This window comes from Maylandia zebra, linkage group LG11, assembly GCF_041146795.1.
Source record: "Maylandia zebra isolate NMK-2024a linkage group LG11, Mzebra_GT3a, whole genome shotgun sequence".
Lineage (NCBI taxonomy): Eukaryota > Metazoa > Chordata > Actinopteri > Cichliformes > Cichlidae > Maylandia > Maylandia zebra.
Window position 1 is genome coordinate 4236865 of NC_135177.1, and position 27426 is coordinate 4264290.

At 39.6% G+C, this 27426-nt stretch overlaps 1 protein-coding gene and 1 long non-coding RNA gene across 9 annotated transcripts in view; both read left to right on the plus strand.

The window, feature by feature from the left end:
• adgrb1a (adhesion G protein-coupled receptor B1a) overlaps positions 1 to 27426 on the plus strand; it is a 206080-nt gene that overhangs the window by 140296 nt on the left and 38358 nt on the right. For all 8 annotated transcript variants that reach the window (XM_076889693.1, XM_014410906.3, XM_012924834.3 and 5 more), the window contains 2 exons: positions 12265 to 12391; positions 24236 to 24339. In XM_076889693.1, coding sequence (XP_076745808.1) covers positions 12265 to 12391; positions 24236 to 24339 — 231 coding nt within the window. The remainder of the gene's footprint in view (positions 1 to 12264; positions 12392 to 24235; positions 24340 to 27426) is intronic.
• On the plus strand, positions 13214 to 14388 carry LOC143421024 (uncharacterized). Its single transcript, XR_013100751.1, has 3 exons — positions 13214 to 13404; positions 13731 to 13914; positions 14096 to 14388. It is a non-coding gene; the product is annotated as an uncharacterized LOC143421024 (long non-coding RNA).

Below are 27426 nucleotides of genomic sequence, written 5' to 3' on the forward strand. Positions count from 1 at the left end.
CTAGGCACAGTGTTTTTAATCTTGACAAAGTCAGTGAGCTGCTCCCCAGTGGAAGGTGCTGAGTATGCTGGACAGCTTGGTTGCTCTTGTCTGGGACAACATTAACCCAGTGCTATCACTGCTACGACACTGATGTAGCGTGTGGAAAATTAAAAGTGTCGCTCACTGCTTTCCTCCCTCTCGCAACCCACGCACAGTTATCAACATGAACGATAGTGAGCAGCTCAGAGTCTACTGAGAGAGGAGAGAGTGTGGAGGAAAGAGAACGAATAAAAGATACATATTGAACAGTTTGGTTTTACAACCTCTACGGGCAGATTCAAAGCAGTACTCATTTGTTCCTTGTCTTAAATGCCCTATTTGTTTAAGACTGGAAAATACAAAGAAACTATGTGAGCACTGAAAGACAGATGCGGACAGGGAGGAGGAAAGAGTCGAACATTTTGTAGCCTTATTGCAATGCAGGTTTGGATATTTGCATTTAGATGGGTGTATAAACTTGTGTTACAGAGACAGAGAGCAGAACATTCATCGCCTCAGTCAAGGGATAAAAATAATTTTGGTTTGGTGTGTAGAAACCTGGGGCAAAATAAACACGAAAGCACACGCAGATTATTTTGCCAAGTCTTATTCCCAAACCGATTTTAAAGGAAAGTATACATATTAATATGACGGTATTTTGCAATAATTTTCTGAACAGCTTCTTAAATTGATTATTTCCCCTGCCAAAAAAAGACATTTTCAGTTCATGGAAACAACTTTTCTTATTAAAATAATCCTGCTTCTTTCTCTAAATAATTGTATTTTTATGCACGAAAGTCAGTGCCTCCTGTGCAGAATTTCTGTTCCCAGTTTTCACACAGCCCTGAAACTAAATTTGTTTAGGCCAAATTCTTATGTTATGAATGCAAGCTTTAATGTGATAAATAGTGGTACATTTTTATCTGTCTAATATCTACTCAAAACCAGCATCTATAAGAGTTTTATTTTGACCAAACTGATCATAATCACCTCGTAGATATCGCCATATTCAGCAAGCTTAAATGACGACAGAGACAAAAGCAGGAACACAGAAAGGACAAAAGAATCCAATCTTGTGGTGTTTGGGTGCGGGGTTGGGGGAAGAAACGTTCTATGCGAAATTAAAATCTATCTAGGACAGGAGCTATGATTAATGACTTAATATTTGGGAGAGAAATTGGAATATGAGGAGACGTCCTTGTCATGTTGATAAGAGCGTTGAAGCTGCCTGGGCCTTCACTTGCATCAGGCTTCAATCTCCTGGAATCAATAACAAGAACATCAGCAGTCTCTGTCTCCCTGTCTCACACATGTTGGCATTAATACTACTTTGTTTACAGTATATGTTTTCCTGATGTGCTATAAATACTAAATATTAATTGGCATCAGAATAATATTGCCGTGAATGGCAGCTCAGACACTCTGCCAGTGATACACACTGTTCACTGTATTCTCCTGTTTGTATAGCTTTTCTATAAAGTGGAGTGGGGCAGGTGGACTTTCAAAAAAAAAACTGAGCATCTTCTTTGTCAATTAAAATTATTATTTTCTTTGTTCTTTGGCTTTCAAGACCCTGGAGAGCATTTAATTAAAAATGAAAAGGCATTACTTATTTTCTTATTGCAATATCGCCATGCTTATTGTTATAGTGTTATTTTCTGGGGGAAGGATAAGAGTTAAAAGGTTGTTGGACCTCAGAGGGTTGAATAGGCTGGCCAACTGGGAGCGTACAAAAAAGGCATTGAGGAAGATACAAGTTTATCTGTCTGTATCTGAAAGCCCCACAGGATCTTTGCTCAGGCATTCTCTACCAATCTAACGAGCATATCCCATTTTGATCTCAGCACTTCCAAGCCATACTCATACTCTACTATGCCAGACGCTTGGTTATGGCATTCCATTTATGGCCCGCCTGCTCCAAACTTGCGTCTTATCGTTATGTGTGAGATTGTCCCAGGGGCGTCTCTGCACCGCATTCACCTGGGGTTCTGGTGTGGTAGATCCCAGCCTCTATGATTTTTGTGCTCAGAGCTTGTTCCTTTGATGCATGATTAGTGGCTCAGCTATATTTCAGTCCACCTTTGTCTAGTCACTAGTAGGATTTCTCAATATCAGCCACTTCTTCTGTCTGCCGGTGTTAAATACTGTGCAGGGGCCAGTCCTTCTATGATTGCAGGGGCCAGTCCTTCTATGATGGTTCCTCTTCTCTTTTTGGTTTCTGCTACCTGAGATATTCATTAAGTATATTGTCTTGATGTAAGTGGCTTCCTATCTCTTCCTTTGGCCAGCTTATTATCCCAGCAGGGTATCTCATCACCGGCCTCTTCATGGTTCCCATTTGCCTATGGGATTCCCAGGTATCTGTAGCTGTCATCAATGTCTCCAGTGTTTCCTTCGGGTATTGCAATCCCCTCAGTTCTGACTACCTTCCCTGTCTTTGTTACCATACGACTACACTTCTCCAGTCCCAGTGACATTCCCTTCTGTAGATCCTAGTGGATCAGTGAAGGTGACTGATGATTGCTCTATTCCGCAGTTGGTATCCATAGCCAGGCTTGTCAGTGGTTTCACTGAGGGGTTTCAGGCCATTATAGAAAAGCAATGGGAACAGAGCATCCTTTTGGTAGATCTGCACTTGATAGTGACTTTTGCAACTGGCCAAAGTTGGCCTTTAGTGTTTTTTGCTACATCCCCATGAGTTCTTGATAAAGGCTCTTAGGGTCATGTTGATCTTTTATAATTCTAGGCATTGCATGAGTCATAGGCTCTTTTTTTAGTCAATCCAGGCAGTGCACAGGGGACAGAGAGAGAGAGAGATTTATCTACAAGGAAACTGTCTTTCGTAGGGTTATGTGTTATTGTGTGCCACACAGTAAGCTTATTTCCTGAGCGTTTTCTGACAGTCAGAACTTCATCCCACATGTGAATGTTGTGGGTTTCAATTGGCTTGTTAGAAGTTTGCAGAGGCGTTGAGTGAGAAAAGTGTCTTTTCACTGTCAACCAGATTTAGAGGAAACATCTTTTTCAAGATATCTTTGCAATGACCTGTGAAGGCAGCTTTCCAGCTTTCAATTTCCCACCAAATCTCAATTTTGCTTTGAGAAGTCAACAGTCTTTTAGTGTCTTTTCACAGAAGTTTTGCCTGAGAGGGAAATAGGTTGAAAAAAAACACGTGTCTAGTAGTCTACAGGGAGTGCAGAATTATTAGGCAAGTTGTATTTTTGAGGAATAATTTTATTATTGAACAACAACCATGTTCTCAATGAACCCAAAAAACTCATTAATATCAAAGCTGAATGTTTTTGGAAGTAGTTTGTAGTTTGTTTTTAGTTTTAGCTATTTTAGGGGGATATCTGTGTGTGCAGGTGACTATTACTGTGCATAATTATTAGGCAACTTAACAAAAAACGAATATATACCCATTTCAATTATTTATTTTTACCAGTGAAACCAATATAACATCTCCACATTCACAAATATACATTTCTGATATTCAAAAACAAAACAAAAACAAATCAGCGACCAATATAGCCACCTTTCTGTGCAAGGACACTCAAAAGCCTGCCATCCATGGATTCTGTCAGTGTTTTGATCTGGTCACCATCAACATTGCGTGCAGCAGCAACCACAGCCTCCCAGACACTGTTCAGAGAGGTGTACTGTTTTCCCTCCTTGTAAATCTCACATTTGATGATGGACCACAGGTTCTCAATGGGGTTCAGATCAGGTGAACAAGGAGGCCATGTCATTAGTTTTTCTTCTTTTATACCCTTTCTTGCCAGCCACGCTGTGGAGTACTTGGACGCGTGTGATGGAGCATTGTCCTGCATGAAAATCATGTTTTTCTTGAAGGATGCAGACTTCTTCCTGTACCACTGCTTGAAGAAGGTGTCTTCCAGAAACTGGCAGTAGGACTGGGAGTTGAGCTTGACTCCATCCTCAACCCGAAAAGGCCCCACAAGCTCATCTTTGATGATACCAGCCCAAACCAGTACTCCACCTCCACCTTGCTGGCGTCTGAGTCGGACTGGAGCTCTCTGCCCTTTACCAATCCAGCCACGGGCCCATCCATCTGGCCCATCAAGACTCACTCTCATTTCATCAGTCCATAAAACCTTAGAAAAACCAGTCTTGAGATATTTCTTGGCCCAGTCTTGACGTTTCAGCTTGTGTGTCTTGTTCAGTGGTGGTCGTCTTTCAGCCTTTCTTACCTTGGCCATGTCTCTGAGTATTGCACACCTTGTGCTTTTGGGCACTCCAGTGATGTTGCAGCTCTGAAATATGGCCAAACTGGTGGCAAGTGGCATCTTGGCAGCTGCACGCTTGACTTTTCTCAGTTCATGGGCAGTTATTTTGCGCCTTGGTTTTTCCACACGCTTCTCGCGACCCTGTTGACTGTTTTGAATGAAACGCTTAATTGTTCGATGATCACGCTTCAGAAGCTTTGCAATTTTGAGACTGCTGCATTCCTCTGCAAGATATCTCACTATTTAGACCACACCCCTTCTCATTACAGAGATGCACATCACCTAATATGCTTAATTGGTAGTAGGCTTTCGAGCCTATACAGCTTGGAGTAAGACAACATGCATGAAGAGGATGATGTGGACAAAATACTCATTTGCCTAATAATTCTGCACTCCCTGTATATAGTCTATAGTCTAGCTAGATTATTTGTCCAGTAGTTATTATTTCTCTGCTAACACATTCTCCATTTCTCCATAAAATATGGAAATTATTTTCTGTGCTGAAAAAAAGAAAATGTAACCAGAAACTAGACTGGTGCCTATATCTGACCAGACTGGAACTGAAAACAAAACTAAACAGCTAATAGTCTGAAGATTTTTGGAATGAAAGAGCATTTTATGTTTGAATTGTGCAATATATCCAAAAAACAAAACAAAACAAACAAAAAAAAACTTTAGCTTTACCTTCAAACATTCACAGCAACACAGGAGAAAAGATTTTATTTCTTTTTCTTTTTTAAATCAGAGGAAAGAGCTTTTAGTGTGTTGGCTAAACATTGTTTACCAGACTGTAGCCAATAAACACTAACCTTGCTTTTGACCATACAAATCAACCCTGCCGTCTCAGTTAATTTACAGAGTTGATGCTGATGTTGAGCAGCTGCCTCAATTCATCAGAGATGTTGGGCTGGAGTTTTCATCAATTACTGTAATACAAGGGAAGGTGAAGATTAGTGGCTAGGGGTAGGCAGCATATTTATTTACATGTGTCTCTGAATAGAAAGAGACTGCATTACAGGGAACACACTGTTGTGTTTATAGTCAGAACATGCTAATCAAGCGTGTTCTAAGCATGCCAGTCTGTGTATGGCATGTATATGGTCTGTATAGATTATCATCATCATCATTTATTTATATAGCACTTTAAAAACACACCTGGTAGACGAAAGTGCTGTACATTACTAATATGCACATAGTAATAAAACCAGACATAGCAATAAAAAAAAAAACAAATAAAATAAAAATGTTAGTTACCCACAGAGTTAAAAGCCAGGGAGTAAAAATAGGTTTTTAATAATGATTTAAAAACTGGCACTGATGTAGCCTGTCTAATATGGAGAGGAAGGTTATTCCAAAGCATCGGCGCTGCAACAGAGAAGTTTCAGATTAGATCTTTTACTTCTTAAATTTTTTATTAATTGGCCACTTAAGACACCACAACAAGTACAACCACAAATGTTATTGACACCAGATCCAGTTGTTATGTGAACATATCAACAAGAAGTAGCCTGAAGACACAGATGTAACCTAAACCATTTTGAAGCTCTGTGTTGTAATCTGCACTGCTATCTGATATGCAGCTCCCAAGAAATGTAAATGCACATTGTGTTAACGTGGCTGTACAGGTATAAACATTAGCAATGACACTGCCGTCTGTGCAGATCCCAGAGTTGTATTTTTTTTGTCATATATCACAAATGTTTTTTTCCCTATTATTCAGTTTTTAAAACCTTGTTATTCTTCATAATGTCACGTTATTGTTTTCTGTTTCTGACTGTTAATCCAGTCAGAAGTACCCAGTTTTGCCTATTCACTTTTAATAAATGGAAGTATTTAATTTTCAAATTTTTGCCATGGCTCCTCAGTTAAAGTATTATGCAGTATCAATAAGGGTAAGGACGCTCTGTCAGTTATTTTGAAGAATGACTCCACTGCTGCATTCATCATGGTGATATGGAACGTCCCAGCCTGGAAGTTATCAGAACATTGGAAACACCACCAGATCTACCTGAGACAGTTGGGGTGTACCCTGGTTATGCCACACATGAAAAGGAGAGTTGATGCTGCTACATTGTTAGCCCTAATCCAATCACCAATGACCTCCTGGGAGTGAGGAAAACTCTCCTTGCTTATGTGACTGTCTAATACTCTGCTGGACAACCTACTTGAAGTGTTATTGTTACCTTTGGTACTGAAACAAATACAGCAAGGTAACAACTGTTTGTTCCTCCGTTCACAGCCAGTATGCCCCGAGTATAGCATGGAGCACAGTTGTGTGCTATAAGTGCCTGTAGTTTATACTTAGCTTTAGTTGGTTTTAGTTATTTCCAGTCCCACTGCAATTGTAGTGAGAGTTTGATTGGCATTGCAACCAAGAAGTCTAATTTGTTCCTGGTGGCTGACAATCTCTATTGTCTTGGCAATCAGGGAACAAAGAAAATAATATGGAACGGTTACAGCCTATGATAGCTTAGTCCTCAGAGGTTTAAGCTAATGTATCCACTGCTGTGAAAAATGCCCTACCTTCCTAATTTCTTATTCTGTTCCATAGTTGTCACACACACGTGTTTCAAATCATCAAACAAATTTTAATATTAGACAAATACAACCTGAGTATGTACAAAACATAATTTTCTAATTATTTGATTCATCAAGGGAAAATAGCTATTTGAAGCTATCTGATGTAGTGTGAAAAAGTAACTGCCCTTTTACCTATCAGCTGGTTGTTGATGGTTCTTGTGAGCAACAAGAACTATAGTCAAGCATAGTCAACTATAGTGAACTGTCAATGAAATTGAACTCAGCTCTCCAAATAATGTAGTAAATCACAGGTAAATTTAATTTTATGTAGCAAATCAATTCCATTGTACCAAGGGAGCAATTACTTTTTCTCCCAGAGCCAATTAGGTTGGAACTTGCAGGACCTGTGATAAACTTTCCAGCAAATGACTGAAGACATTACCAGTGAGAGTGAAGAACACCATTAACTTACATATGACTAGTAGATACAGTAGAAGGTCACCTGGCTGAACTGGAGCCAGGAATGTCTGCGAATGACCAGCTGGCACCTTCAAAGTGATCCATCCAAGTTGTACACAACTTTGGAAACCCTCATTCATCTACTGTCTTGTGTTGCTCGCACATTAGCCTCCAGAACAGCTTAATTTTGCATAGAATGGAATGGAATCTAGTATGGACTGAGATCTGGTATCTGTGACAATCACAGATTTGTCTTCCTTTAATGAGTCAACTGTACAATAAATATTCCACAAAAAAAAGAGAGAGAGAAACAAGGCTGCATTTTGGCCACATGCTAAATGCGCACAGTTAAAGAGAGATGTTTAAAATCAGAAATAAACTCTCTCGCAGACATTTGTGGCTTACAGTGTGTCTGTTATTGTATGGCAAATAGGTATGCTGAATAAATTCCAATAAAGTGAAAGGACAAATGAGAGTGTGAGAGAGAGAGAGAGAGAGAGAGAGAGAGTGTGTGTGTGTGTGTGTGTGTGTGTATTTGTTTGTTTATGTGTTAGCTTCAGGAGGTGACTCAGTGCTGACATTAGCACATCACCTCTAACAGAAATCCAATATATTAGGAATGAGTGCAGTTTCTTTGTGCAGATGATGTGATTAAGTCTTTCTGTGAGCCGCACCATGGCCTGCGGACAGTTTTGCCCCCACTGTCTAATTGGATAATTTAGGTGCTGGTCCAGCAGCCCTGCATGGAACAGTGTCCTCTGCCAAGAACTGGCCACATGGATAGTAAGGTGAATGCCAGCATTAAGAAAATATAGTGTGCTTTTACAAGGATGATCTATGTAGGAGCAAAATCTGGTTCTGGACAGTTCAGCAAATAGCTACATTTTTAAAATGTCTACATGACAAATAATATTATTTTATTTATGCCCTAAAGTAGGTGCCTGAACACCAGACCTAATGGTGTTGCAAGTATTTAAGGGTTGCTGTAATTAGGTCTAGTGTAAGGGTTATTTTAGTTCTACTGAATGCAGCTGAATGCACGTGGGGGTACATGACAAACAGTGAAAATATGATGATGATGATGATAACATTTGGTTTGTCTCACAATTGTATGTTTGTTTTCATTATTACTGAATGAGGAAGATGTTGTGTTTGTATATAAACACAATGGCTCGTTGTTAGGCACACTTTAATGTTAAAGTGATTACATCACACTCTTCCACTTCTTCTCTAACCTCCTCATTTGCCTGTTTCACAGTGGCATCTCTGGCCTAAAGGAGTAATAGCAACCATAAAAGCACAGTACATTCAGATTCAGTCTACATAAGCTTGTACACACAACAGAAGCCGTGGTTTTGAGAATTCCATTTCACAAGGAAAGGCAGAGCTACCACCAAGTGACAAAAGCCCAGTTTCAGTATGAGGGATAAGCAACTTATATCTATGGGAACTTTTCAGCTACGCAATCATCTGTCAGAACATGTGTCGAAAAGATGAGATCAGCATTATTTAGGACTAATTTAACTCCCAGTTATACTGCGATTAAGACCATCTTTTCCTAAGCAATGCAACAAATTAACAGGTTATCACATTAAACCACAATTTACCTAAGCACAATCAACATCCATCAGCATCTTCTCAGGAAAAAATACATTTATTATATAACTGGGTGTTAAGTCACACATTGAAAGTAGTCCTGATCACATTTTGTGGACATATGCTGTGCCAGCTATTGTGCCTTATTGTGCCTCTGTCTGTACACCGGATCTGACAAGGAAAGAAAACAAACACGGGGGACAGTGACAGTCAGCTGGTCATCCTGGTGAACCACCAGTGAACCTGACTCAAACACTCTCCTCCACACGGTCCCCATTTATAAAGTTCTCTGCAAACAAAAACATTACTGCTAACTAGTGGCTTTTCCCCTTTCAGAGTAGCTAGGCAACACTGAAGAACCACTTTTTGCTTGGGGGAAAAAAAGTGAAACTGAACAATCTTTCCTCAGTTTTTAACATAAAAACTTTTTGCTGCAACACCAAAGTGATCCCCACAAACTCCTTTTTAATATCAACTTCCTTGTTTGCCATTTAGTTGCCACTAACCGACCCAGTGACGTCATATTCTGTACTCACACAAAATGGTGCTACTTGTGCTCTAATAACTGTAACTTAAAACACTTATTTTTTTTAAATCCAGCTTTAACCTCTTAAGACCCAAACGCTTTCATAGCGTGCATCTTTTATTTCTCTTTGATATTTGGCTGACTGGGACCTGATGAATGTAAAAACAAAGAATTACCTGATTTTTTTTTTTACCTGATCTTTGTTTCTGATAAAAATGACATCCACATATGAGGACATTCACTTAAAATTTATAAATTTAAATACAAAGAAATGAACAGTTTCTAATATTTATGGTACTTTTATTTCATTGGGGAGAGAATATCAACTCAAAGTAAAACCAAAAAAACACATTACATGTAAGTTCTAAATTGATTTGTATGCTATTGAGTGAAATTAGTATTTAATCCTCAAGGAAAACATGACTTAGTTGGCAGGTTTTCAGGAGGGATTTTGGCCTTTCTTTACAGAAATGCTACATGGAATGTTAAGAGGTAAAAAAAGAAAAGAAAAATAACTTAAACAATCAATAATTATTGATATTGGTCTCAATTTATTTTCTGCCAATTGACAGCTGTAGTTTGGTGCTTGGTTTCCGTTCATCATTCTTAACATTCAGCTGCTTTTTCATCAGTTTGACTGTGTCTAAATTTCTGTGTGCACTGAAGCAGGGTAACATAAGGCTGGGCTTTGTCAGGAGCCTGGTCAAATGGAGTTTTGCTATCTAATTGCCAGAGATGTCAAATTATGAAACCGTGAAGCTAGAGTGTGTCAGACTGCTTTGATTTGACCAGCAAAACATCAGCCTTTTGACACTAGCATGTTCAAAATGAAAAATAAGTGGGTTGAGCTTGTGTGTCTCCCTATCCAACACGAGTGAGAACGTGTTGCCCTATCCTTCCCTGTGACATCATACAGAACCAAGAGTATAACTGTTAGAAACAGTGTTTGCAGTAGAAGAAACTTTAGATGTCAACAAATCCATAATCTCATACAGTCTTAAAAAGATGGAATTAACTGGTCAACTCAGCAACACTAAAAGGCCCAGACAAGAGAAAACTAAAGTGGATGATCACAGAATTCTTTCCAAGTTAAAATAACCCCTCCCACAACATTTAACCAAGTCAAGTCCACTTTCGAAGAGGTAAGTGTGTCATCAAAGTATTTAGTTAAGACACTTTCATCCTTTCAGGAATGTAAATACAGAGGTGTATATTAGACTTCACCTGAAAACATCTAAAAGAGCTCTGAAGAGCAGATCTCTTATATATTAAACCAAGATTTATTTGTAACAGAATGATAGGAGGAGAAAAATAGGGAGAGGAACAGCTCATGATCTGAAGCATACCATTATATTCTGTCAAACAAGGTGCAGGTAACATTATGCCATGGCCATTTTATGGTTGCTGTTGGATAAAAGTCCCTAACTTTTACTGCTAATGTGACTCTCAGGCTTGGTGCTTCAAATTGCAAATAGAAGTTGGAACCAAACCATACTGCTGAGCAACCCAAGAACCATTACAGGATTAAAAAGGATGGCAGAGCAACCCACAAACAAGCTGCTAAAAAAATAACTGATATATTTTAAGTTCACATTTAGAATAAATTTATTCCCAACACTTACACCAATGCCACTCTTTGCATATTTTTGCAGTATGATAGAATAACATATACATTTCTGTTTTTATGCTAGTGTAAAAAAAATTACTCTTGGTGTGCCCACCTGTACTCTATATCAGCTATTCCACATTAAAATACTTCGTCGCTACTACTTTACTGGCCCTTTTCCACAGCAGGCATTCTGAACAGCCATGGCAGGAAATAAGCAGGTGTAACTGATATACATGTAATGGTCAGTTTTCTTTCTTTCTTTTTCTTTCTGCTTTGATCCGCTGTCAACTGTGAAGAGCTGTGACTCATTAATGTTACTGGGTTATGTTATGTTACAAAAGATGCAGTGGTATTGATCACTGGGCCAGATTTCCATGATAGTGGCACTGCTTTCTGCTCATGCTTTGGTGTACTTTTTAATAACAGGCTTTCAAATTGTATTATCGTTAAACAATAGGGCCAGAAAAAAGAAAAAAAAACATTAACGCAGCAGGCATTCACTGTAGACAGGAATGAGCCGCAATATAACTTAATACAAACGTATTTCACGTTAGGTATTAAAATAATTCCAGTTGTTTCCAAACTTGCCACTGATCCACCGTCATAGGGGACTGATCGCTGTATTAATTAACAGCGATCTTGATCAACACGCCATGTTTCCATGTCTGCAGCGCTGCTTTCCCAGCATGCACCAGTTTCCCATCAGAAATTGCATAATTTGTTGCCTCTTTTTTATATGAGGCATGCATGGGAATTTTAACATTATGATAAAAAAAAAATTACATTAAATAAAGAACTCTACTGTATATACATTGTGCATAGTACATATAGCACAATATTGTAATGGCTAATATTTAGCTCACTTGAAACAACACGTCACTATTAATATTATTATTATTATTATTAATAATAATAATAATGATAATAATAAGGACAACGATGATAATAATGATAATGATCCCGAGTGGCTCAGATGTGAGTGTTGGCAGTGTGTTTCTGTAATGTGTCCGGGCTGAGAGCTGCAGCACGCCGCCTTGTAGCGCCTCATCGTCGCCTCCAGTCCGCTGTGTGCGCGTGCCTGCTGCAGCGGCAGAGATGTAAAGTGGATTAAAGAGCCGGGATAACGCGGTGGGATTTGAACCGCCGTTTTTTCTTTTTTCTTTGCTTTCTTTAATTTGCCGGGGCTCTCTTATATTCACCGCATCGCTTTTCTCTTTGTGCTTGTGTGTGTGTCTCTCTCTGTGTGTACGTGTGTGTGCGCGCGCGCGCGTGTTTCTCTCGTGCAGCTCCTCTCTGCTGGGATCCTGGTCTGCCAGGGGCTGCAAAACCGTGCTTGTCGACTCATTCAGAACCAAATGCTCTTGTGACAGACTGTCCACCTTCGCCATTTTAGCACGGCTAAATCCCGAAATGGTAAGTCCGACAACCTCCCATGACTTCCATAAAGGTATCGGAGACGGGATGTGTTTTTGTGGGGTTCTTTGAGAATGCATCAGCTGTTTCTTTTTTTTCTCTCTCTCTCTAAAGGGCGTCATTGTCATTACATATCAACAGATCCTCCCTCTTTCCCCCTCCTTCCTTTTCTATGTCTCGACATGCCAAAGCCATGCTGCAAAAGGTTATTAAAGGCTTGCCAAAAAAAGGATTTTATTTAGGGGGTGTCTTTACTTATGTGGCTGTTTATCTCTTCCAAGAGGAGGAGCAGCACCGTGCTAACCTGTGGTCTCTGCTCTCAGATATTCACACACATGACACCATGAGTAGGATTTCAAATCATGTTAGAGCTGATGATCATAACTGCATGCCCCTCAAATTCCACACCCCTCCTTAATTTTCTTATTTTAGGTAAACGCCAACAATTGGTGTTCACATTAGCATATTTTCCCATAATAGCCTGTCAGTTGTGTCTCCATGGTTATCACAGGCCCAGTGGAGAAGGTGCTGCATGGCAATTCCATAATCTGTACTACAACAACAAGCAGCAGGACACATTTTACCCAGACTTGGCGGTAAAGCAGGACACAGAACACAATGCCCTTCCATTGTGGCTGCAGCTGGGCTCAGCAGTCAGCTATGTGTCTTCAGAAATCCCAGCCGAATCCCAGTGACTCAAACGTGGCCCAGTTTCTGTGGGCACAGGGCTGTGTCTTTGTGGCAATTTTTCATTTAGACCGATTAGTTATTATTAGACTGGAAATTGCCTCAGAAGCAGTTTGTTCACTAGTTGCCCTGGTAACAACATGGGCACAGAGGCTTTCTTAAAGATACAGGAGGCAGCAGGCTGCCCGTCATGCTGCCTGAACAACTTAGAGAAAGAGGCTAAGCCAAGGGGAAGAGCTGAAAAAAAAAACAGACTGGCTATAGCGCAGCCACCACGTATAAGTTAATTCAGGTTTTGATTGAACTGGGAAGAGCTGGGATGAAAGGTGCTGATGGAGTGTGGTTGTGGTTAGTTTAGCATAGCTTATTGATATTTAAAATTGTAATAGTAAACAAAAGTCATGTTGGTAAGTACCTTGGTTTGGGACTTGGTTCATGTGTGAAAGAGATTTTGAAAAAGTAGTAGTGCCCACTGGGCATGATTGGGCATGGATACTTGCTAACTAACTAACAGACTAATAATTAAGCACTGCTTGAGACGTGTAGTTCAAAGGCGAGAATAAGCAGGAGAGTCCTAGTGACTTTACATCTTACTGGTATCTTATCTTACTGGTACTTATATGGATGAGTAATTAAAACCTTTCTTTTATAGAGCTGTTATGAAAAGGGAAACCATTTCTTTTACAAGGACTGACCCTTGATGCCAGGACTTTTGATGCAAGGGTCATGTATCCAATGGAAGAAGTCCAGTTTTTGGTACTTAGACATTGATTGCATTTTTCTGATGCATCACAGCCAGTCCAGTAATGATAGAGATGCACGGTGTTGTTGACCAGGTAGAATTTTCACACTGGAACATCCATTAAATCGCAAGTTTTTGATAATGTCTTTTAAATCAGTTGAATCCTTTGTGTTCAGTAGAAATGTTTGACACTGCTATATTTTAATATAATATAATGAAATTGCTTTTCTTATTTTGTGGGTTTAATGATTCATGTTATATTGTAACTTGATCAGTACAGGGATCAAAAATGAGGACAATCTATTCGCTCCTCTCAACCTCCAGATGAGCCATTCAGTTATCTGGACAGGACCTTGGCTGAGGGAGGAGAGGAGGAAAAAGCAGGAGGTCATACCTTGATAAGTTACAAGCTGACACACTGGGCACAGTGCGAGTATGGAGCAAACCGTCTTGCTTAGGAAGAAACAGTAGAACAACAAAAAGGCCTTAACAGTCGATTGTTTTTTTGATATCCAAGTGTGTCTGTGGAGACATGTAAAAAATCGCTGTATAATATGTATTATCTGAATTAAACACATTGTAAAAATGAGCTTCCATTTTATTAATTTAGTCCTGGAAAAAGGACAAATAGTTTAAAAATCAGTTAATAATTTAAAACATTTAGTTAATCAACATGCCAAATATTCACTGTCCAACTTGTCAAATTTGAGAATTTGCTACTTTGTCATTAGAAATGTGCTATCTCTGAGTCTTAGACTTTCAGAATATATATAAAAATGTGAGAAAATTTGTTAAATTTGTGAGATAGTTATGTCTTTTTAACTTTTTATAGATAAAATAATCTCTATGTGTTTGCGTACGTAAAAATAGCACACCCTGTTTAAATGTTTTCAACGGTGTATAGGAGAGGTAATTGAAACCCTATGAAATTCATCTTTTATGCATAAATATTCAGCTGGAGATTTTTATGATTAATCTGGTAATATTTTTTCAAATAATTAACTGTTAGTTACTAAACAATTACAGCTATAATTAGAAATTGGGCCAAGAGCTCTCCTTTTAGCCCATAGACAGTTCTTAACCCCAAAATATTTCTTTTCAAATCAGCGAGGCAAAGACAGTTAATCATTTTGTTGTTTTATTTTTTCCCTTAGTGGCATCAGCAGGCAGAAATTATAGGGGTGAAGAATAGTAATGACACTGAGGATCTGAGGTCATTTCTTTAGTCCTTCATTTATACCTTGAATTATGATGGCTGTGGACTGGTAGTCATTCTTGTTCTAGTTCTTTGCTTGTTTGCTTGAATGGCACATGGGTAGTTGGTGCATTAAAAACTAAAAGCCTGTAAACTCCTGAGAATTTTGTGGACACGTAAATTTGAAAGCTGACGGCCATCTGCAGAGAGCCTTGCACTCATTATCGATCTTAACTCCATTTCACATATGACATGGCTCTAGTAGTGAGGCAAGTTTCTTAACTCAAGCCATTAAACTACAATGCTACCACACGTACTGTAGATATTAGCTTTCTGTCTCTGGATTTATAGGTCATCTTTTAACACTTTTCTCAGTGCTGTGCCATATAATATTGTCTGTTATAACACAGGTATAATTATTATGTGATGTAAAACTTACAAAACTTACATTTCTGGATATCAGTGCTGCAACGACATCGTGCAGCGACAACCACGAGACAAGCTCGGAAACGTTGGGGAGCTTTTGATGACAATCTAGCATCTGAAAATGGAGCTACTTCAACATCCAATCAAGCATAGTTATTTTCAAAATAAGAACAGTTCCTAAAGGTGGAAACAACAAACATCTCTGACAATTCAGTCAAATGCAAGAATGAAATAAACGCAGCTGATGATGTGTGACCCAAAACTAAACAAATATCTCAGCTAAGCATCACTGAAGTACTCACTTGTTACCTTGCGTATGACAGGAAGTGCAAACAGTGGATGGAAATCACTGATGCATGACGGTAAAGGAGGGCTATAAGCAGCTAGTTAAAACACTCCACCCTATGATAATATTCCACACTCTCCTGAAAAGTTACCAGATAAAGATAATTTACTTTTCATATATAATTTACTTTAAGTGTTAAGCAGTCATGTAGCGTTATAGTTACTAATAAGTTGTAATATTTAATAATCAATATGTAATAAATTCACAGGAAACTACTACAACTACTTTTGTGTTTACATTTGGTATAAAGCTATTATTGCTCTATAATTCTGCTGCTGCTTCTTCTGGCACCTTAAAGCAATAGATTCAGACTTTCAATTAAGCAGTCTGTGATCAATGACAGTAACTCTTCAGAAAAGAAGGATGGAAAATGCCCTTCATTTTGTTTGCACTGCTAAATGTTGCTCCCTTTAATAAGCTGATAAAATGCTGGCAAAACACACGTTTTTAGGGCTTTTTTTCTATATTATTAGAAATAGTGTTGCAAATTTCTTTGAAATATTGTAATATAATGTAAAGGCTGTATTGTCCACCCCTGTTTCTCCCTCTATCATATGTCAATCATTAGTATCCTTCACTAGCACAAATCCTATTGCAGAATGGATGAGAATGGAAAACCAGTATAGAACTGGTTCCCAGTAGTTCAATACTCTGGAATTGTTAGATTCCGGTTATCAGTTCCACTTGCACTTGCGCTGCAGTCTGCTGATTTCAGTTTGTGTGCCAGAGGGGGAAATAATGGCATAGTCTACAGCAGCGGTCTCCAACCTTTTTTGCGCCACGGACCGGTTTATGCCCGACAATATTTTCACGGACCGGCCTTTAAGGTGTCGCGGATAAATACAACAAAATAAAACTAGTACCGGTACCGAAAAAAAGAAGATTTATTCATAACACACGCGAAAAGACCCAGAAAAACCGAGTTAACGATAAAAACGATAACAAAATAACGCTGAAAACCAATAAAAACCCTGAAAACGATACATTTCACACCTGAGCCTCAACTCATGCGGCCCGGTACCAAACGACTCACGGACCGGTACCGGTCCGAGGCCCGGGGGCTGGGGACCGCTGGTCTACAGTAGGGGTGCAACGATTCACAAAATTCACGGTTCGGTTCAGTTCGATACTTTGGTGTCACGGTTCAATATTTTTTCGATACAAAAACATGTTCATGCCTTTTTAATTTGTCATTTATTAAAATTATAAATATATATTTTAACTCAAAAGTACAGTTTTTAAATTTAATGTTGCTGAAACAACAAAATCGTCGATGACTAATTTTATAGTCGATGCGTTGTTTGAAGCTTTGTAAGATCCCAAAAGACCCAGGAATAAGTAGTAGGATTTAAGAGTGTAATAACGGACTGAAACAGAAGATGTTTGACTCAGTCAGCGCTCCAGATGAGTTAATTGATAATCGCGTTAGTTGCGCATTAACGCTGACAGCACAAAAAAAAAAAAATAGAGTCTAGGGCTGCCACGATTAGTCATCCCTGTCAGTGCACCCCAGGGTGGCTGTGGCTACAATGTAGCTTGCCATCACCAGTGTGTGAATGTGTGTGTGAATGGGTGGATGACTGGATATGTAAAGCGCTTTGGGGTCCTTAGGGACTAGTAAAGCGCTATATAAATACAGGCCATTTACCATTTTTACCATTTATCCCAAAAGAGTAAGAATAAGTAGTAGAGTGTAAGAGTGTAATAACAGACTGAAACAGAAGATGGCAGCACTGCATGTACAAGTATGCCAGCTGCCGTTAAACCCCGAAAAAGAAGAAGCAGTGTCCGGTATCGTAGCTGTGTCCAAATTCAGGAACCGCATCCTCCTGTGCCCGCATTTGTAGGCTGATTACGTTACAGCGACATGACAAAGACTGTCCAAATTCAAAAACTCCGACAAATGCGGCCGACAAATGCGCCCTTCATTTCCCCAAATTGGAAGGATGGGTCGGGTGTATACTTCGTGGCCCAACCTTTCCCAGAATTCATAGCGCGGCCCTGCTCAGTTTCCAACAATGGCGGCAGCTAATTAGTTTTAATATTACTCTTATTATTCTTTCTGGGTCACAAAATAAACGTTTAAGATATTTTCAGGCAATAATGTAGCTGTGTAAATTTCAAATATCTGCTCAGTTTATCAAGACACCACATATTTTCAAAAGCGCTCCGACGTTTTCCGAGACGTCTGTTACCCACTAGCTCGATAGCTAGCTGGGGTTCAAGGCTCACTAGAGCCGGTGAGAACACCGGACTCCCGGCAAATCGTTTTCAAACCCACCACCGTCTTTCGCTACTCAGGTTAAACATGATATATATAAGTCACTTAGATAACTTAAAAATGTTATTGTTTGGCTTTTTTCAGTATTTTATTTGTTCCTGAGTAAATTGTTTGGCTGAGATTAAAGTTATAGTTTTTACACAGCAGAATAAATGTCAAGCAGACAACTGATTATCAGAAGTGTGAGATGCTCGAGAATATACTCCGGTGTCCTGTTATATTTTAGATAGCAAGGAGCAGACGGCTGAGTTTATTAAACTCTGCCGAAACAATCTGCAAATTTCATTAAAATTTTATAAACTAATATCTTGTCTTTGTTTTTAGTTAGCACATACCTTAAACACTTAAATCTGTAAGCTAATGATAGTTATATAGTCCAATGGACGCATGATCTGATTAGTTGACTAATCGCAAAAATAATCGGTGACTAGTCGACTATCAAAATAATTGTTTGTGGCAGCCCTAATAGAGTCGCCAATTTGGGATTTCTTTGGCTTTAAACGAGATGAAAGAGGTAAACCTAAGGATGTAACCAAAGCGGTGTGTCACTTGTGCAGACGTATAGTGCGAGCAAAGTACTCAAACACGGCTAACTTGCATGAGCATGTACGTGTCCACCATCCGGCTGAGTATGCTAGGCTATCACCAGCTTCTGCAGCTCCATCAACAAGCATTTGGGCGCACTCTGAGGAGGGTGCATTTCACTCGCAGATGAAAGAGGGTGCAGTTAATTTTTTCCTGTTGACTGCTTCTATTAGCTCCATCATTAATAGCAAACTTATTCATGGGCAAATAAATAATTAAATTGCCCTTGTAAAAACTATCGGCGATAGGCTATCGTGCTGGCTATTGTTGATAGTCGATATATTCGTCCAATCGCCCAACCCTAGTGCATAGTGTTTCCCCTGGGTTGCTGCTGGTGTGTTTTTTTTTAAGCCTTGTTCCACACTTCCAGTTGTACTACAGGATGGTCTGAACTGCTATACTGTTTCCTGAGAGAGGATAAAGCCTTATGTTCGTATTATGTTTGTCACAATACAAAGAACATGTTGTGGTTGTGTTGGTAGTAGATGACTTACACTCTGTTCGCGATTTGATCATGTGTACTGCTCTTAGTATTATGGACCATGTTGGTCATTATTGGCTTTGTCTATGTTCATTAATCGGCAAATATAAAGTAGATCACTTAAAGAGCTTTCTTCTCCTGTTGGTACTTTTCCCCTGTTGCCGTCTAATGCTAATTTGGCCTTTAGTTTTGCTCTGTTCACATGTGTGACATAATGAATTAAGCTAATAATTACCAGTAAACTAATATTGGCATATCCTCAACGTGCTGCAGCCTCCCTGCAGCCTGCAACCACCTGTGCAGATGACAGGCTGTTTGAATTCTGTTGTTTCCAGAAAGCATTGTGTCTCCTAAGGAAAGCTAAATTCCCGCTTGTGCTTTTTCCAGAAATTTCAGCTTTTCTCATTTCTCATGCTCTTCTTTTTTCCCCTTTCCCCTATGTTCTATTATTTTGCGAGACAGCCACGGCCGCCATTCGAATTATTCCTGATGCAACACATAGCAGCTTCTAAATGGCCCAGCCTCTGTCTGCAGCTAGCCTTCTACAGCCTCAGCATGACAAATACCCCAACCTCCTTTTTTTCCTCTGTCCCCCCCCCCCTTGCTCCTCCCATACTTCCATCTCTTTCTTCTCTACCCCTCAGTCATTTCATCCCACCATTTTTCATTCTCTGATGTCGCATCACATTGTAGTTCTGCCTCTCTCCCTCTGCTTACTACATCATTTACTCTCTAGCTGCCACCTCTGGTGTGCGTTTTGCTCAGTCCAGCTTCACTGCAGACTTTTAGAAGGAAAAACAGGGAACAAATGCACTGCAGTCAAAGGCAAAGCCCTCTGAACCCAGTGTGCTACCATTGGTAGACCCGTGTGCAGTGTAGGGAGAGAGGATGAATGAATGTGCCTGTGCTGGTATCAGCTGGATGCTATAAGCCTGGCCTCTAGTCGCAGTGACAAGCCTCACGTCAATTAGCCCATTGTAGGAGTAACAAATAGGTAGATAGTATGAGGGCTGTAGGCTGTTAGAGAGGCAGCATCTGTTGATGTTTTATCTATCAAGTGGAACTACAGTTATGGGAGTCATAGCTGTACTCTGATTTGCACATCAAGATGTCTTGTGGTCATATGAAAACCTAAAAATAAATAAATGGAAAGCAAATGATCTGATGATCGGTGAAAGAGAAACCTTCTGTGTTTTCATTTTTTGACTAAGCCACTTTTTTGTGATTGGTTTTCTAGCCAAGTATGTGCAGGTTTATTATCTATTTCCAGCATGAAGATAAAGTAGCATGTGTGCAGTGCAGTGAAAAAGCATTTATCTGATTTGTTAGCTTTTTGCATACTTGTCAGTGGTGTGTTTAAAGTCTGCTCATGTGGAATTATGTGGTCTGGCCATTTTCTTGTGGACAGGAATGCTCTCATCTGGACTCTGTGTGAGTTTTGGTACGAGGCAAGTTCTGTCGTTAGCTGAGGAAGAACTAAAAAGTTTGTCTGTCTCAGCAGACGCCTTTCTGTTTCACTGCACTTGTAATCTTTTTTTCTCCCACTTTGCTTTTAGAGAAGGAACTCACTGCAGTGCAGATTAATCAGAGGATTTAATTAACTTGGCCCCGGCACACACATCAAACCTGGAGACAAGACAGGCTATAAACTCAGCCAATTATCTTCTGCTAGAGGGGTGGGGGTAAATGTGATGGGGTTGGAAACCCCTCGCGTCCCGGTCCCCTCAGGTCCAGCCATCCTCCATCTGTGAGCAACTGCAAAGCCTTTTTTCACTGCTACTACTGCACCCTCATCTCACCTTAATCTTCTTCACCCGAACACAGCACAGCATTAGCGATGAGCTGTTCCAGCTACTGATCCAGCCACATTAGGTTTGGATGATTACTCCAGCAAATAACTTTGTATCTGTTATTAAAACGCATTCCCTTGCATATTCACTGAAGAGACCGCCTACCATGACGAAATGGGTGTACAATTGTTTCACTTCATTTCTGTTGAATCAAATTTGGAATTTTAGTGCAATCATAATAACGTCGGTGGGTATTGACTCTTTGCTGTAAATGTCTCTTCTTCCTAGAGCTTTTGGTTTATACCGACTAAATATAAGTGCATTTCAGTGGGAAATGTCATTAAAATGCCTTTTGTTTTTAACTGAACTTCTTGGCTTGAATGATGGTAATCTTGCTAGGTTTTTTTGTGGAGCCAGTTCTAAAAAAAAATTCAGCTCCTCCCTTGTCACAAGGGATTGCCACTGGTGGTAGCTCCTCTTATTTGTCAGAGTGGAGTTACATCGGATGCACTGGCCGACACAGCCATAAAAGGCTTAGGGGGTCTAGCTTCAATCAAACCACAAAACTTTAACTTGCCAAGGGAATATGTAAACCACAACTTACATATCTTGGTGTATCCTGAGAACCAGCTCACATGTTGAGAACTGTCTATTCTGCTGTGGTATTAGTAGTAGATGAAATACACTCCAAGGAAAACTTCCCTCACCCCTGCTATAGATATTACTGTAATGGGCTAACCTTATCGCGTGATGTGCTTTGATCAGGCCAAAGCATTTTGGCTTACAACTAGGGAAGGGGATAGAGAACCGGTTTTGCAGAAAACTAGTTCCCAGTAGTCCAATTCCTTGGAATTGTTAATCTGCCTGCCTATCAGTCCCGCTTATCGGTTCTTGCACTTGCAGTAGAATCAACTGATTTCGGTTCACATGTCAGAGGAGGAAAATAGCAGCGCAGTGCATGGATAGGACAAGATAAATAGTAAAGTGGAAAACTGCATCCATAGATCTCATAGATCTGCTGCTAAGCAGTTTTCCACTTTACTATTTATCTTGTCCACAAGCTCATCTTTGATGATACCAGCCCAAACCAGTACTCCACCTCCACCTTGCTGGCGTCTGAGTCGGACTGGAGCTCTCTGCCCTTTACCAATCCAGCCGCGGGCCCATCCATCTGGCCCATCAAGACTCACTCTCATTTCATCAGTCCATAAAACCTTAGAAAAACCAGTCTTGAGATATTTCTTGGCCCAGTCTTGACGTTTCAGCTTGTGTGTCTTGTTCAGTGGTGGTCGTCTTTCAGCCTTTCTTACCTTGGCCATGTCTCTGAGTATTGCACACCTTGTGCTTTTGGGCACTCCAGTGATGTTGCAGCTCTGAAATATGGCCAAACTGGTGGCAAGTGGCATCTTGGCAGCTGCACGCTTGACTTTTCTCAGTTCATGGGCAGTTATTTTGCGCCTTGGTTTTTCCACACGCTTCTTGCGACCCTGTTGATTATTTTGAATGAAACGCTTGATTGTTCGATGATCACGCTTCAGAAGCTTTGCAATTTTGAGACTGCTGCATCCCTCTGCAAGATATCTCACTATTTTTGACTTTTCTGAGCCTGTCAAGTCCTTCTTTTGACCCATTTTGCCAAAGGAAAGGACGTTGTCTAATAATTATGCACACCTGATATAGGGTGTTGATGTCATTAGACCACACAGTGATGCACATCACCTAATATGCTTAATTGGTAGTAGGCTTTCGAGCCTATACAGCTTGGAGTAAGACAACATGCATGAAGAGGATGATGTGGACAAAATACTCATTTGCCTAATAATTCTGCACTCCCTGTACAGCTGCTGCAGATGGTACATGGTTACATGGTTGCTATGGTGACCAAGACAGTGGCAGACAAGGTTTTGGGAATGAAAAAAGCGAAGGTGTCACGTCTTCATTTTCCTTTATTTTAATTTGTCTGTTCAATATGGAAATTGACTTTGTATGCATACATTGTCCGTGTGTGTGTGGGTGGTGTGTGTGCATTTCTGCTGATTGGAAGTATTGTGGTTTCTTCCTAAATCACCTTGAAGTCACCTTACTGTCAAACTGAAAGCAGAAAAGAAGCAGGAGCATTCTTTCAGAATCTCTACGTGTGTGTGTGTGAGAAAGAGAGAGAGAGAGAGAGAGAGAGAGTGACATCCTGCTAACCTTTACACCTCTAGTAACTACCTACTCTACACCTCTACTAATCTTATCCTGTGCAGCCATTAAACCAGGCTCAAAGTAAGGCGGTGCGATATGACCAAAATCTCATCCTGATAACAATATATATCACAAAATAGAGCATTTTCTGTAAATTCTGTGAATCTCAGGCAACCTTGTGTACCTGGAGTTGAGTGTTTTGACTGATGCATGAAACTATATATGAGTATTTATTACACGGCGTGGTGCGGGGAAAAGCCGGTTCTAATGTTTGAGTCTAAGGATTATTTTCAGCGCTCTTTTTTGCTCCTCATCCGTAAACTCTCTCCATACTCTTTCACATGATTCTTGCGTAGATCGTAGAAGAGGTTTGTTGTGTTGGAGTCTGTTGTGGGGACCTGTTTGCGGCAAAGTTTGCATAGTAAAGTTTTCTTCTCCATGTCAGACTTTTCATAACCAAACCAGATCCATGCTACAGAGGTAGCCCCTCGTTTAGGAATAAGGTCCTCAATTTGTTTTGACTGGTCTTTCTGTTTCAAGCTGCCTGGTTCTACCTCACCTTCACTGGTCATGCTTATATTCTCTGAAATGATGAAAAAATATTTCCATAAACAGTGGATTTTGTGACACCACCAAACAAATGATAGCAAATAATATTAAACGGTAGATGTTTTATTTTCGTCATCCATCGTCATATCGCACAGTCCTAGTTTAATGTTTTTTTGTGTGCTGGTGCTTTATTAGCTAGAGTTACACATGATAAAAACTAAATCCATCCATATTACATATAAATTTAATATAGATAGTGGCTCTTTAATGTATTGGCTTACACATTTACCTAACAACAGGAAAATGGACTCCGCTGAATTTGAACCATGGATGACCCAGTTAGGAGGTGAAAACTCAACAAATCAAGCCAACATGGATTTTTCTTTTCTGCTGTCAGCTCTTGTCAAATTCTGTGCACACAACAGATCTGCAAGACCCCACTGACGAGTCCCTCTGACTTTTTTTGCAGCAATGGGCTTTTTCATTATTCACTTTTCACTTTATCAGATAAAGTGGAATAGATCTTGATTGTATTTCACATTTTTCTTTTTTGTCCTCCTTCCTTTTATTTGCAGAACATGGATAAGACACAACTCCCGTCTGTGACACTGATTGTAGGCTGTGGAGTGTCTTCACTGACTTTGCTGCTACTCATCATCATCTATGTGTCTGTCTGGAGGTGAGATATTACAGCTTGCATTAAAAATATTAGCACAGGGCTGTGATTAATGTGAGGAGGAAGTGTTAACAACAGACTAGCAGCTCATCAGGTGGGAGGATATGAACCATCTGACTTAAATCTATCAAGGACAAAAGGACAGTGCTACTAAAAGCATGCTTTCTGCTGGTTTTAAGATTTTCAAAGATTGTGTTTCATTTTATTAAAAAGCCTACAAAATTATTAAAAGCTCTTAAATAAGCAGTAGAGCCAAAATCTAATGTAACAGTGTAGATTGAGAATGTAAAATCTTCTACTTTCCAAAGCTGTACCTACAGTATCTTTTCCATTAGTAACTACTTGGATCGCCACAGTTTTCAGAGTTTTCCATTAGGTCATAGCACCTGATACCAGGTATTTTTTAGTACCTGCTCGCCCAGGGTTCAAAGCAATCCGAGCATGTCCTAAAATGTGATGTCGTCAGACTGCATGCCATCGATTGGCAGGTTAGTAGCATCACTCGATGAGTCGTGAGAACTAGGGGTGGCTTTTTCCTGATTCAAATTGATTTTAGTTTGAATAATGCAATATCCATTCATTAAATCCTGATTTGGTTTTTAAATATAAATGTATTATGTCAGAAACGCCAGAATCTCAGCGTAAAGCTCACAAAACTATTTCAACAACCACCGAAAAGCCAAAATAGCAGGTACACGGATTCCGCTCAAACATGTAAACACAAAACGAGATCCACGGCACGTACGCGGACATGCCATCATCTCACAGATTCTGAAGCTGCAGGTTTTTCGTCAATCTCCAACCAAAATTCACTGAATCAGCAACAAAAGAAGACCAAAACTACGCTTCACGTTTGAAAGGCATATTAAAAAGTGCCCTCTTACTTTGGCAGTTTTGCTCACACCATAATAAAATCACTCTTGTTTCACAGCTCTTTCTCTCAGTATACTTCAAGACCAGTTTACCATCAAGAATCTCTATTTTTTATCTCTATCGCTATTACTTGCTTGCTTACTAAGCACCAAACTACCGTAGTGCACAGTGTTATCGGCAACAGTTTTTTTCTTGTCTTCCCGCAAGAAAACCTCATTTCTGCTGTTCAGTACCGAAGAAATTGAAACTTTTATAAATTATGCCAAACTGCAAAACACTTAGCTGTGTAATTAAAACCTCTTGAACTTTGCTCTGCTTCACCTCAGCAACATGTTCATATGTGGTTTAATGTTTTTTTTTTCAGTTTTTGATCTACTGCAGAATATTTTTAAGGCGGTTATCTGCTATAAAAAGCCAGGCCAAGAAAATTTCCTTCATATTTTTTTGTTTCATCCTCTGTTACTTTGACACAAAAGCATCTGCTGTGATGTTTAAACCTCTGATGAAGTCTCACAAGTGTCAGTTTTGTTTTTATACTTAGATATAAAAATATGGATATGTACTGATGATCATAATGATCATAATGATCATAATTATAACTGTCTGAGTCAAAATTGAATTAAATTGAATCAAAGCGAAATCGGGGATCACATTGAATCAGGTTGATGATACCCAAGCCTAAAGAGAGCGTCTCATTAAAACCGAGCCTATATTTCACATTTGTTTAGATACTGAATGGGGAGAGTAATGGTGCCATCCTATCAAATCCTTAAGTCTCTTGATCTATGAGTCTGGACAGAAATGGATGTAAACTGTACCTGAACCAGTTGGTGGAGGTATAGAACAACAAAGAGTTCTAGTTTTCCCCTTTTGAAGTTTAGAAACTGAAAAAACGTGAGCTTTGCTATCATGTACCACAGCAAACTTTGCATTTCTTTGTATCTTTTCTATTTTTGAAGTCACAAAATATATACCATGTTTTTCTTTTACTAGAGGACTAATTGGCTAAGCAGCTGAAATGTGATATAACACCTAATTCTAGTTTTGTTTTTTTGTTTTATTTTTTTTATCCATACTGACTTTTTGGAGTCCTCTAGGGAAAAAGTGTATTCCCCAAGCAGTTGGTCATTTTTTTGCTGGAGACTGACTGTATGCAAGTGAAACCAGAGGTTGCTACACCAAAAACCTCTCTGCTCTGCGATTGTTTTGACTACAGCTGAACAAAAAAAAACACAACTATTTTTGGTTTGCATCGCACTTTTTGCTCTCTTTCTTTCCGCTACCGCTCGATGAGTAGTTTGTGAATGTTTGCAGACAAGTCAGTCTTCCAAGCAAAGGACAGGTAACCATGGCAATCTGTTAGCAACTAAAGCACCCTTTTTCAGTGAAGCACTGTATACCTCTTTGCAACCAATTTCGCATGCTGATTACCACCAACTACTTTCCAAAGTCTTCTCTAGTGAATGGTAGTGGCCAGTTGGGCCAATTACAGGTAGTGTAATGACAAGACTGGTTTTAAATGACATTCTACTGTATGCAGCATGAAAAATAAAAGTTTTCTTACCTCAGTGAATCTTGCACAAAAAGCATGTTCAGTGTATTCTGGAAAATTAATGTAAATTGTAGAATGAATTTAACCCAAAATATACACTATATTTATACACACACACACATACATATATATATATATATATATATATATATATATATATATATATATATATATATATATATGTCAAGCGACAAGCGACAAGATACTGGAATGCCTAGAATTGTACAAGATCAATGGGACCCTAAGAGCCTTCATCAGGAACTCAATGGGGATGTGGCGTACAACACTAGAGGCCAACTCCAAGCCCATAGCACAAGTCACCATCAAGTGCGGGATCTACCAAGGAGATGCTCTGTCCCCACTGCTGTTCTGCATAGGCCTGAACCCCCTCAGTGAGATCATTAACAAGACTGGCTACGGATACCGACTACGGAACGGAGCAGCTGTCAGCCACCTCCTGTACATGGATGACATCAAGCTGTATGCCAAGAGTGAACGAGACATCGATTCACTGATCCACACTACCAGGCTATACAGCAATGACATTGGAATGTCGTTCGGACTGGAGACGTGTAGTCGGATGGTATCAAAGAGAGGGAAGGTAGTCAGAACTGAGGGGATTGAACTACCAGAAGGCAACATTGCAGACATAGAGGACAGTTACA